This window comes from Neophocaena asiaeorientalis, unplaced genomic scaffold (genome assembly GCF_003031525.2).
Source record: "Neophocaena asiaeorientalis asiaeorientalis breed wild unplaced genomic scaffold, Neophocaena_asiaeorientalis_V1.1 scaffold110, whole genome shotgun sequence".
NCBI classification, from domain to species: domain Eukaryota; kingdom Metazoa; phylum Chordata; class Mammalia; order Artiodactyla; family Phocoenidae; genus Neophocaena; species Neophocaena asiaeorientalis.
In genome coordinates this window covers 4396500-4409679 of record NW_020175053.1, presented here as the reverse complement: position 1 = coordinate 4409679, position 13180 = coordinate 4396500, and the positions used below count along the sequence as shown (strand labels likewise).

Sequence of the window (13180 nt, the reverse complement as noted above, 5' to 3'; positions counted from 1 at the left end):
GTGTAAGTTTGTGTATTGATTTGATACATCTGTATATTGCAAAATGATTACCTCTGCAGCTTAGCTAACACCTTCACCACATAATTACCGTTTCTTTGATGTGATGAGAGATTTCTGTTTTTTGAAGTGTCAGAAACACGTGACTGATGGATTCAGTGTTGACTGACAGACTCCCTGGAGCAAAGTCAGCTTTCATACATCTCTGGATAAAAAAGTAGTGTTAAGATACAGGGACCGTTTCTAACATGTGTGTTTCTTATTTGATGAATATTTCTGTTCTCCTCTGTGTCCCACATGTGTGAACACACTCCTGTTGGCGTGGGGAGCATAGGGCAGGCGCTTCATGGTAAGAGTGTGTGGGCAGATGTCTGCCTTTCTGAACTGTAGTGGGAGGGATCATCTGGTGTCCTCTTTCTTGAAGAACTAATTTTTGCAACTTTCTGAAGGGAGCACTTGGCACAGGACCTCCGCTGGATATGGAGGTCAGAGATACAGGAAGAAAGAAGGGAGTAATCTTGGATATGGAGGTCAGAGATACAGGAAGAAAGAAGGGAGTAATCTTGTCTTGCCTGTCGGCTGCCTAAAGCATCACCACGTGAAACATATATAAGTTTCACCGGATGTAAAACACAGGAGTGTGTCCTGGGGGAAATAATTTACACAGACAATGGGTGAGGTGACTTAGCAGCCTTTCCTGTCTCTCATTTCTTTGATGGTTTTGCTTCCTTAGGAAAAATCTGCAAGTGTTGGGTTTTTGTTTTGTTTTGTTTTGTTTTTCTGCTGCATTGTAAGTATTTTGCAGCTGCTTCTCTTGTTATTACTATTTTTATAAAAATCACCATCCTTTTAAAAGCCATCGATTGATTCAGAGCACAGAAGGAAAGTGTAAACACAAAATAATTCTAGAATCACTGAACTGACTATCTTGTCTCTTGGTACTGAAGTTGCTTATTCTGAATAATGTGTATCTACTGTTCTGGCAACTGTTAAAATAAATAAAGCATTCTGAGGTCATAAAGAGTGTTTAGAATGTACTTAGTTGAAATGGAGGTTCTAAACATTTAAGCTTTGTTTTTTCGCAGGCCATTCATGGTGAGGGGCTCTTTGGCTTTGCTGAACGGTGTGGAGGAAGAGGGGACACGTTTTTGCTAAAACATTCAGCTCTGAGGGCACTTACCTTTAATAACATAATTAAGATTATTACCTTCAACTATTATGGGAGTTAATAAACTCCCATAATAAACCTCTTCGTCATCATGTAATACATGGGAAACTCGTACACGTGTATTGCAACACAAGTATTTTTATAAATGTTACGCGGCCATCTTAAAAATTTCCTATTTGCAAGAGACTTTCCCCTTTCTATATTGATTAAACTCTAAGCTGTCAAAGTCACATCAATCGTTTCTCCCACTTGCAGAGTTTTTCCTAAACTGCCTATGAGTTTTCACCTCTAGAAAATGAAATGTGTTAATGAGATCAGTCCAGTTGTTCACAGTTCACACGGCAGCACGTATGTTTATAATGCTCTTCACTTGATGACTTATCTCCCAGTTTCTAATTGTGAGCTCTCTAGTCCTGGCAAGGTCTTTTGGGGAAGTTCCTGTTGTCATCCTTTGAGGGAAATTTCCATATAATTTTGGATGGTTAAAACCAGATAGAAATAGTGGAAAAGATAGTGCATTCTTGGCTAAAGTGAAGAAGCTTTTTCCTTAGAACACCTTGATCTGTAAAAAAATTGTCCTGTCGACAATAAAATCCTTGAGGCAGGGGACAGAGGTCCAGGAGCCTGGACGGCCCACGAGAGGCATGGGTACCAGCATCTGATAGCTTTTTATAGGAGCAGGGCTGTGCTCTGGGACTCCAGGTCCTAGACCAAGACAATATTACCCTGGATAAAGGATCATTGCTCTTTGCCTCCTGAGGCTTTTCTAGCTCGAATGTGCCTTACTGACAAGTTCAAAGGCATATTTTGCTCTAGGTGGGTAATGCACTTAGATATGGCATTCAGAGTCCCCATAAGCTCGGGTGGCTCCTGGGTAGCAACTTCACACATAAAATAAAGCAGAAAATCCAGCAATTAGGCCACTGTCATCAATCAAACTGGATAATTTTAGACAAAAATAAACGAAGGTGGATTTTTAGAAGTGGCTTGATTTTGTGTGTGTGTGTGTGTGTGTGTGTGTGTGTGTGAAAAGGTTGGGTATTAGTCATCTGTTGCTATATACAAATTACCCAAACACTTAGCAGCTTAAAGCAACAAACCCTGCTGCGGAGTTTCTGGGAGTCGGGAATCTGGGGAGGTTCAGCCCGTGCCTCCGGCTCAGGCTCTCACGGGCTGCAGTCAAGGCTGGTCAGGCTGCCGTCTCTGGGGGACTCGCTTGCAGGCTCACTTGTGTGGCCGTTGGCTGGTGCGGGCTGGCTGCTGGCTGCTGGCTGGAGACCGTGGCTCCTTCCCTCCGGGCCTCTCCTCAGGACAACTTGTAGCCTGGCGGCTGGCTCCACTCAGGGACCAAGGGGCACCCACGGTAGAAGCCACCAAGAGCTATCTGGTCACTGGCAGGGAGCCCCTGGGTCCAGCCCACACTCTCAGACCAAAGGCTTTTTATCCTCTACAAATAAGATGCTTTCACCTGATTTTTCCTTAGATTCCTTAAAATGTTTAGTAAACTGAGTAATGGTTATGATTTTCTGCTAAAACAGTTTGATTCTAAGTTCTATTCCCTGTAAAAGTCCTGTTTTCCTGGAGGCTTTACTCCAAAATTACATTCTTTTAACTAACTTCTATAATGAAATTAACACCCAATATATATTTTTCCCAGATTCATTGAGATACAGTTGACATGTAACATTGTGTAAGTTTGTGTATTGATTTGATACATCTGTATATTGCAAAATGATTACCTCTGCAGCTTAGCTAACACCTTCACCACATAATTACCGTTTCTTTGATGTGATGAGAGATTTCTGTTTTTTGAAGTGTCAGAAACACGTGACTGATGGATTCAGTGTTGACTGACAGACTCCCTGGAGCAAAGTCAGCTTTCATACATCTCTGGATAAAAAAGTAGTGTTAAGATACAGGGACCGTTTCTAACATGTGTGTTTCTTATTTGATGAATATTTCTGTTCTCCTCTGTGTCCCACATGTGTGAACACACTCCTGTTGGCGTGGGGAGCATAGGGCAGGCGCTTCATGGTAAGAGTGTGTGGGCAGATGTCTGCCTTTCTGAACTGTAGTGGGAGGGATCATCTGGTGTCCTCTTTCTTGAAGAACTAATTTTTGCAACTTTCTGAAGGGAGCACTTGGCACAGGACCTCCGCTGGATATGGAGGTCAGAGATACAGGAAGAAAGAAGGGAGTAATCTTGGATATGGAGGTCAGAGATACAGGAAGAAAGAAGGGAGTAATCTTGTCTTGCCTGTCGGCTGCCTAAAGCATCACCACGTGAAACATATATAAGTTTCACCGGATGTAAAACACAGGAGTGTGTCCTGGGGGAAATAATTTACACAGACAATGGGTGAGGTGACTTAGCAGCCTTTCCTGTCTCTCATTTCTTTGATGGTTTTGCTTCCTTAGGAAAAATCTGCAAGTGTTGGGTTTTTGTTTTGTTTTGTTTTGTTTTTCTGCTGCATTGTAAGTATTTTGCAGCTGCTTCTCTTGTTATTACTATTTTTATAAAAATCACCATCCTTTTAAAAGCCATCGATTGATTCAGAGCACAGAAGGAAAGTGTAAACACAAAATAATTCTAGAATCACTGAACTGACTATCTTGTCTCTTGGTACTGAAGTTGCTTATTCTGAATAATGTGTATCTACTGTTCTGGCAACTGTTAAAATAAATAAAGCATTCTGAGGTCATAAAGAGTGTTTAGAATGTACTTAGTTGAAATGGAGGTTCTAAACATTTAAGCTTTGTTTTTTCGCAGGCCATTCATGGTGAGGGGCTCTTTGGCTTTGCTGAACGGTGTGGAGGAAGAGGGGACACGTTTTTGCTAAAACATTCAGCTCTGAGGGCACTTACCTTTAATAACATAATTAAGATTATTACCTTCAACTATTATGGGAGTTAATAAACTCCCATAATAAACCTCTTCGTCATCATGTAATACATGGGAAACTCGTACACGTGTATTGCAACACAAGTATTTTTATAAATGTTACGCGGCCATCTTAAAAATTTCCTATTTGCAAGAGACTTTCCCCTTTCTATATTGATTAAACTCTAAGCTGTCAAAGTCACATCAATCGTTTCTCCCACTTGCAGAGTTTTTCCTAAACTGCCTATGAGTTTTCACCTCTAGAAAATGAAATGTGTTAATGAGATCAGTCCAGTTGTTCACAGTTCACACGGCAGCACGTATGTTTATAATGCTCTTCACTTGATGACTTATCTCCCAGTTTCTAATTGTGAGCTCTCTAGTCCTGGCAAGGTCTTTTGGGGAAGTTCCTGTTGTCATCCTTTGAGGGAAATTTCCATATAATTTTGGATGGTTAAAACCAGATAGAAATAGTGGAAAAGATAGTGCATTCTTGGCTAAAGTGAAGAAGCTTTTTCCTTAGAACACCTTGATCTGTAAAAAAATTGTCCTGTCGACAATAAAATCCTTGAGGCAGGGGACAGAGGTCCAGGAGCCTGGACGGCCCACGAGAGGCATGGGTACCAGCATCTGATAGCTTTTTATAGGAGCAGGGCTGTGCTCTGGGACTCCAGGTCCTAGACCAAGACAATATTACCCTGGATAAAGGATCATTGCTCTTTGCCTCCTGAGGCTTTTCTAGCTCGAATGTGCCTTACTGACAAGTTCAAAGGCATATTTTGCTCTAGGTGGGTAATGCACTTAGATATGGCATTCAGAGTCCCCATAAGCTCGGGTGGCTCCTGGGTAGCAACTTCACACATAAAATAAAGCAGAAAATCCAGCAATTAGGCCACTGTCATCAATCAAACTGGATAATTTTAGACAAAAATAAACGAAGGTGGATTTTTAGAAGTGGCTTGATTTTGTGTGTGTGTGTGTGTGTGTGTGTGTGTGTGTGAAAAGGTTGGGTATTAGTCATCTGTTGCTATATACAAATTACCCAAACACTTAGCAGCTTAAAGCAACAAACCCTGCTGCGGAGTTTCTGGGAGTCGGGAATCTGGGGAGGTTCAGCCCGTGCCTCCGGCTCAGGCTCTCACGGGCTGCAGTCAAGGCTGGTCAGGCTGCCGTCTCTGGGGGACTCGCTTGCAGGCTCACTTGTGTGGCCGTTGGCTGGTGCGGGCTGGCTGCTGGCTGCTGGCTGGAGACCGTGGCTCCTTCCCTCCGGGCCTCTCCTCAGGACAACTTGTAGCCTGGCGGCTGGCTCCACTCAGGGACCAAGGGGCACCCACGGTAGAAGCCACCAAGAGCTATCTGGTCACTGGCAGGGAGCCCCTGGGTCCAGCCCACACTCAGGAGCAGGGGATCACACACAGGGACCATTTAGAGGCTCCCTACCACCCTGGGTCGTCCTTGCTTCTCTTTAAGCATTTGGGACTTTGTTATAAATAATGGTAACTAAAGGTTCTGCCCTGAGAACCCAAGAGTGGTCTCCCTTCTACCCCCTGCAAAGTTAGTCATTGGGAATTTCCTAAGTTTACACATTTCCACTGTGTATTATATGAAACCTTACAGAACGAAGTTATAAAACTGAAACAGCGACAGGCATCCTGTGGAGAGAAGGTTCTGGCCCCCTGAGCCCCTGACAGTTACCCGGGGACGGGTCAGGCAGGTGAGGCCGCCAGGCTTCCGGACGGAGGCGCAGGCTCAGGACGAGCTCCCAGGCTCCAATCTCAGCCCGGCCACTTGCTGTGCTTCCTACTCCTGCTGCTTTGTCATGTGTAGAGAGAGAGAGTAAAAACAGGGTCTGTGAAAGGAGGGTGGTGAGAGAGCGAGTTAATGCACAGTTAGGGCTTGACACGGGGCGGTGTTCCTGTGAGCTGATACTGACATGAACTCACAGCAGACACACGCCCTGGGCACACTCTTTAAAGTGATACCGTCCTACAAGTAAGCTCTAGTTTTCTCTTTACCCAGAAATACACAGAATTAGGTAATTTTGCTGCACGATGTGCATTAACATTAAAAAGCCCAAGGCTAAAATCAAAGCGACATTCCACTTGATGAAATTTTATTTGGGGCAGTGCCAGTGGTGGTGTTTTGATGCTATTGGGAAGGCTGTAGCCTTGTTACCCTGGTTTCCTTTTCAGGCACCCTCGTGGCTTTCATTCCATTTCACTCACTTATTCCTGTCTATTCCTTTTGTGAGCCTGAGAACCTCCTGTCCCCCGGGCCCTGGAGGTAACAGAGATGGTCACAGACACATGGACAAATGCCCGTGACCCTGGATGAGAAGAGCTCTGGGAGAGGTGCCCCCAGCAGAAGGAAGGCACCTGGTTTGGGGGAGGAAACACTGGAGCAGAGCAGGAACAGGCTGGATGCAGGAAGGTGGTCCAGTGCCTTCGAGCCCTTGAGGCCAGAAGCAGCACAGTGCAGGGCTGTTCAGCCGGGCAGCCGCTTGGAAGGGCAGGATGTATGTCGGTGGGACAGGGAGCTGCAGGCCCAGGCAGGAGCCAGGCTGCAACCTTGATGGAGGGTGAGATCTATCACTTAGTCGATGTCGCAGAGTGGACACTGAGTCCTCTGATCCCTCCTAAGGCCCATGTGACCTGGCCCCATCCAGGACTGCCTGGGCCACCGCGGGCCAGGGATAGTCAGACAGGCTGGGGGCTTTGCCGCCACGTGGCCTGCTGCTCATGGGGTGGCTGGTCGCCCCCTCACCGCCTCACCTCAGGGCTTGGATCTCGCCTCCTGCGGTGCTCCTCAGGGATGCAGCGGCTGCCTCCTCCACCCCAGGGCCCTGTCCCCCTTGCCACTCCCCACCCCCGAGTTCTTGTTTACTGGGTGCTCGTCTCCCAGCATGGCTTGCAATCTTCTATTGTGCTTATGGTTCACCGTACATCCCCCCTCCTGAAAGTGAAGGGATGCCGGTCAGTCCCAAGGACATAGTATGTGCTCAAAAAATATTTAGTGACTGGATGAATAACCAAATGTCTTTTGGGTTGTTAAGGAACGTCAACTCTGGATGAGAAGTAAGAGACAGAAAAAAATAGCTAGAAAGACAGTCCAAACATGGGTTCTTGCTCTTTTATTCTGCCTCATTTATACATTTTCCTGTCCGGTGATAGTGTGGAAGTTTCTTCCTGCTTTGGGTCTTTCATAAAGGAGGTTGGGAGTGGCCATGGTGGTAAACAAAGCTACCGTCATGTGCACGACCCACGCGGGATGAAAAAGCACTTCTGTTGATGCCTTCCTCCCCCCACAGCACCCCTCACTGTACCCTGCTTGCCTATCATTGTCCAAAGGAAGCCACCAGCAGCTGGGACCCCATCTCCTAATGCCATGTGCATCCCACTCTGGTCTGTCCCCAGGTCCCAGGCGCTCTGACTCTGCAGGCAGGAGCACCCAGCCCTTGCCCGTGCTGTGTCTCCCCAGCTCAGCCCTCTGTGGCCTTGTGAGCCCCTGCACAGCCTTCTTGTTTCCTGCTCCTGGTGATGTTCCCCTTGTGCTTCCATCTCTCAACTCCCATCCCCCTGCTGGGTCTGCATCCCTTTCTGGAGGCTGTCCTGGACACCCTCACAGATGATCAAATGACCAGCCCCTCTCTCTGTTGTAGTAAACTTCTTCCATGAAAACTTTTCTTGTGAAAATGGACTTCCCCGGTTTTTCTCCTATCTGTCCTCAATTTTCTGCTGACTTTTTCTTCCGTACCTGCCCATTTTCCCTTCCCCATCTCACCCCCCTGGTCCCCCATGTAGGCAGCTGCCTCCCCTTGTTGCTGTGGCCTTCAGAGAGTCCATCCCCTCTTGTCCTGCCCGCTCACCCCTCTGCTCAGGGCCCATCTCCACTTCCCTCTGGGGCCACTGAGCAGCGATCCTGCCCACACTGTCCCTTGACTGTTTCCATCAGGGCTGAGTCCCACAGTTGGATTCCATGCATGTGTCTAAAGGTAAACTTACCACCTTCTCCTTAAATGTCTTATTTTCCTCCACGGCAGGAATCCTTATCGCCGCGGTCGCGATCCTTGGAGTCACTTTTGTGTAATTTCTCTTCACATCTCTCCATATTTATTGTACCAAATGCCTTTTTATTTCACGTACTGCTTCTTAAGTTCTGTTGTTTCTGCACCAGTTACACCTTGTTGCTGCAACACTGAAGTTTCCCGGCCCACCAGTCCAACCCACGTGCAGTCTTAGATTACTCTTTCTGAAATGTTTTCTCCGAATCCAGATGGTCAGGGACTAGTTCTTTCAGCTCCACGTTCTCTCCACTTTCTCTCCGACTAACTTTTTTTTTTTTGCGGTACACGGGCCTCTCACTGTTGTGGCCCCTCCCGTTGCGGAGCGCAGGCTCAGTGGCCATGGCTCACGGGCCCAGCCGCTCTGCGGCATGTGGGATCTTCCTGGACCGGGGCACGAACCTGTGTCCCCTGCATCAGCAGGTGGACTCTCAACCACTGCACCACCAGGGAAGCCCCTCTGACTAACTTTTGTTCCAACATTTCTCCATCCTGTGAATCCGTTAAACTGATCTCATCCACACATGCATACTTACTCCTTCTCCCTCCCTAGCCTTTCTTTATTCATCCAATAAGTTTATTTTTAATTGCTATAAGGCGCTCATTTTCTTTCCACATGGATGCTGCACACCACCCTCTCCCTGTCTGGTAACGAGGATCCTCACCACAGTTGCTCGTGTTTTTGAGGGCTTCCTGGGTCTAAGACTCTGGCCAAGTGTTTAAACCTTCGCTCCTCGTCGTAAGCCTCTGAGTCAGAGACGGTTATTAGACCCATTTCATAGATGAGGAAGGGGAGCTTGGGGAGGGAAGGAGCACATCTCCGACCTGCCGTGCTCCCTTTAAGACGAGATACGCAGAGCAAGAAGCGTAGACTTGGGGCCTGAGTTTAGTTTTGTCTCCGCCACCTCCTCGCTGGGAGCACCCAGGGAGTGGGTGAGTCTCTGGGCCTGGGAGCCTTCCTTATCAGAAGGGGACTAATCAGATAACTGGGGTCAGGCCCGGCCACAGAGCATTTGGCAAATCTTTTCTTTTCTTTTCTTCCCCTTCAGTCTCACCTCTTCTTCCATCCACAGCCTTAGGCGAACGCCTCAAACCCTCACAGCCCCGTTGCCTATGTTTCCATAGCAATTTTAGTTTGCCCAGCTTACTTTGTGACGTATTTTGGGCCTGCCTTCAATCAGGTACGCTGATGCTGCCCTCTTGGTTGGGTTCTAAGAGCAGGGACCGTGCGTTTTAATTCCCGTTTCTCATCGCGCTCCAAGTAATGATGGGCACAGAATGGATGCTCCGTTTTTCCTCCCTACTTGAAGATCTGCTCCAGAGATGCCGCCTGATGCCGTGACGCCTAAGGCTGTCCGTCACTAACGCCTCTCCCCTCTTCTCCCCCCGCAGCCTGTGCGTTCCGGTACAATGGGCTCTCCTTCGTCTACCTCATCTACCTTCTGCTCATCCCCCTGTTCTCAGAACCAACCAAAGCCACCATGCAAGGTAAGAGACCTTTGCTGCTCTGTACCACAGCTGAGTGTGTCTGGGGGCTCCCCGGGGCTGTCGTTATCTGATGGGAGAGATGCCGGTCCAGTGGGGAGCAGGGTCACACGTCTCAGCAGTAGAGCTGTGTGGCACTTGGTGGTGACGTGTTTTTGTCACTCACACAGCTGTCTTCCCCGTACAGGTTCCCTGGCAGGCCTGTATTTGTAGGTTTGCAGACAGTCTGGAAGGGTTTGGCTGATTAAGAGCAACTCAGTGTGCTGTCATTAAAATGAGGCAGACGGGGTGATAACAGTGGCACAGATTTGTGTATCCTGTCTGCTGGGGAGAAGGAGGTAGCAGACAGAGAAGGGGTCTCTGAGCCCCGGAGCAGGAGACCTGGGGAGGAAGCCGGGTGCGGTCGTGGCTCCTTCACGTGTCAGCTGAGAGCTGTCACGTGTGCCTCCATCAAGTACAGAAAGGGAGAGATTCGAGTTCTCGTTTCTCCAGGGTGTTCCTGCAGACCTTTAGATCCCTCCCCCGTTGCTCTCCAAGCACCTGAAGGCATAGAAGGAAATAGTGCCTCTGTTTCCTGAGGCTCTGATGAGGAAGCCTGGTCTGGTTGGTACATTTACACATTTGAAGTTCTTCCACAACGATAGAAGTTAAACCGCACTGAGTTAACTTAATTGTTTTTCAGAACAATGCCATCACAAGAAATAAGGACTGTGCCCAGTGCCTTAGTGAGTGTGATGGCCGTATGTTTACAGGAAGGGATGGAAAGTTGGGTTTGACCTGGGGATGGCCATGGCTCCGGGTTGCCAGCTCACGGTGCTGACTCTTCAGGAAAAGCAGTAAAGACTTGGTATAAACAGAGCATAAGATCATGACTTTATCTCTCCCATTCTCCCCCTGACTGTTATTACATTGATTGTGGGTCTTTTGATCATTCATCCTAATGGTTAGGACTGCAGATGCTATGTTGGTTTTCCTGCCTTAGGAAGAATCTAAATAATAGCTCTTCTAAGTCACTTAAATCCTTAATACACAAAATTAAGAAGGGCTAGAGAAATGTGAGTCTATACAAATCCTCATCAAACCAAAAATATGCTGTTCATGGGACCCCACCCAATTCAGCCTGATTCCTAGAGTCCAACGTAAGCAAAGATGTTTAAACAGAGTAGCTTCTGGCCTCAGAGCCAAGTTGATAACATACAGGTGACTCCTATTTCATGGCTGGGAGCTCATGTTTTAAAGAAAGAAGGTTTTGTATATATTTAGCATTAAGTGCTTTAAAAATGAGTACCTGTTTGTACTCCATTAAATGATCTATTGCTTTTCTATCAGGGTGTCCCCTTGTTTTACCTGGAAACCAGGTCAGTGGGATTCCCCTTCATACTTAATGTGATGACGCCTGGCTTTGCCTTCTTCCCAAACTACCCAGCCCTGCTCTGCCCAGTGGTCTCTGTAGGGGTGATGGTGGCCTGGGATGTGCGGCTTAGTCCTCGTGTGTGTCAGTGGCCCGTTGTCTGTGCCTGGAGCACAGGGAGTCACACGGTCAGGAAACTCATAGGTGAAACATGAAATCAGAGGCAAAGAGCCTCTTCCCTCTCCTGTGTGTGGGGAGAAATATCCTGAATCACCAAAGTGTCACAAGGTCAGAGCACAGACAGCATCACTGTGCACAGGTGTCTGCCATGTCTCCCTCCCAGGCGCTGAGAGACGAACAGCTCAAAGGGAGCCCGCAGGCATCTTTCCAGTTGGTACCTGGGGGCAGGGCTGGGATTGTGTGTCCTGTCCTTCCGTCCTTCCTGAGCGGTGTGGCTGAGCCCTCATAACCTCATTTATTTGCTGTGTCTGAAAACGCACAGGGACTCGAGGGAGGGAGGCCCCCATATGACTTTTGTGAACATGTAGGACTCCCCATCCGGCGTTTCCACATCTGTGATTCGAGGCACCCAGGCCAGGCGTTTGTGGTGGGGTCCAGGGCTTGGGCCATGTGGTCCAGGATGATGCCTGTGTGGTGTCTGTGCAGACGGTGATGGGCTTGGAAGGGTGATGGCTGTGTGGCTTTGCAGGGGGCCTTGGGGGTCACACACACTCGGCCTTTCAAGTTCCTGTTGATACTCATTTCTCACGAACAGATAGGAAAGTCCAGTGTCACCTGGGAGAACCCAACAGCATCCGCTCTGCCTGGCGGTGTAGGGCCTCTGCCACACACGCACACACACATGCACACTCGTGCACACGCACACACATGCACACACAGTCGCAGGCATGCACACTTGGGGCCCGGAGGAGAGGCACCTTGAATCTGCCATCAGTCAGTGTGCAATTCCTCCCTCCCTTCTTTCTCCTTGGATTTCTCAGCAAGAGTCAGATGTTGGTGTAGTGCGTCCCACAGTGCCCAGGCGGTCTCAGCGAAGCCCCTGTCCCTGGGCTGGGAGTCTCCCCACCCAGGCAGCTCTCTCGGCTCCTGGGATGCTCTCCTTGGCCCCTCGGCCTTCCAGGGTCTCACCCGAGGCTGAGCCGAGGCCCCACTTTGATGCATTTATTCACTGAGTCCCTTCTAACGCACCCCCTTGAAGATGCCTAGGATTTTGCTGTTTTGTTAACTGCTGCATTTCCAGGACACGAGACAGTCAGTAAATACTTATGGAATGAATGAATGAACGCATTCATTTCTAGAGTCTAGAGCTCTAGGAGCATTTAGGAATGCAGCCCTAGTCCTCTGCGCCCCTCCACCTCCACGAGAGCAAACGGCACAGAGCAGTTCATCACCTACACCCGTCTGTCCTCTGGGGACAGAAGCTCGGGGCAGGGAGACAGGCTATGGGAGCTTGCTATTTTAGATTTATTGGGGATCAGGGGATATGAAGTAATTGAAGAAATCAAAATGTTCTATGCTTTTCCTTACAACGTTAGGCATTTCATTTAAGCCTGTGATACTGTAGGAAGGGCAGTAAATCTTTGCTTGCTGTTCAGTTAGCAGTGGGCTTTGCATTTAAATTGAGACTTCGCTCCATTAAATAGGAACCAATATATAATTAACTTCAGGTGGTCCAAATATTCCAGGTTGATGAGATATTAAATTCTTTAACCAGACGCATGTTAGGTTTCCTATACCTTATGTGTAATGAGCACCCCCATCGGCCAGTATGGTGGGAGGGTTGGTATTTTTTTTGGATGGAATGTAAGTGGTAAAACGTATGAGATGTGGAAGAAGTCCATATACTGTATATACTCATTACATACTGGCTCATGACAATACGACTGTTATTTTGAGGTACAACGTTATTACTTTGAACATCAGAGATTTAGAAATCTCAATCTCATAGCTAGTCCTAACCTCAAGACTTTTCCTTGTGCTCTTTATATATCAGCTAAGAATTGTGTGATTTCCAGCCTTTCTTGTTGAATAATACTTATATTAAGCAACCGATTACTAGAGAGCCAGTGGCACTGCCTACTAAGTATGTATTATTATTTACAGGTATCAATTAATTTAATTCCTACAATGACCTTTTGAGGGAGCTGCCATTATTTTTAAAAACTATTATCAGAAATCCTCATGTTCCAGACAAAGCCCGAGTTGGGGCGGCATAAG

General features: G+C 47.6%; 1 protein-coding gene across 1 annotated transcript in view; it reads left to right on the top strand.

The window, feature by feature from the left end:
• Positions 1-13180, top strand: part of PIEZO2 (piezo type mechanosensitive ion channel component 2) — a 338761-nt gene that overhangs the window by 51816 nt on the left and 273765 nt on the right. Inside the window, exon 2 of the mRNA XM_024763891.1 lies at positions 9499-9594. Within this exon, the coding sequence (XP_024619659.1) occupies positions 9499-9594 (96 nt within the window). The remainder of the gene's footprint in view (positions 1-9498; positions 9595-13180) is intronic.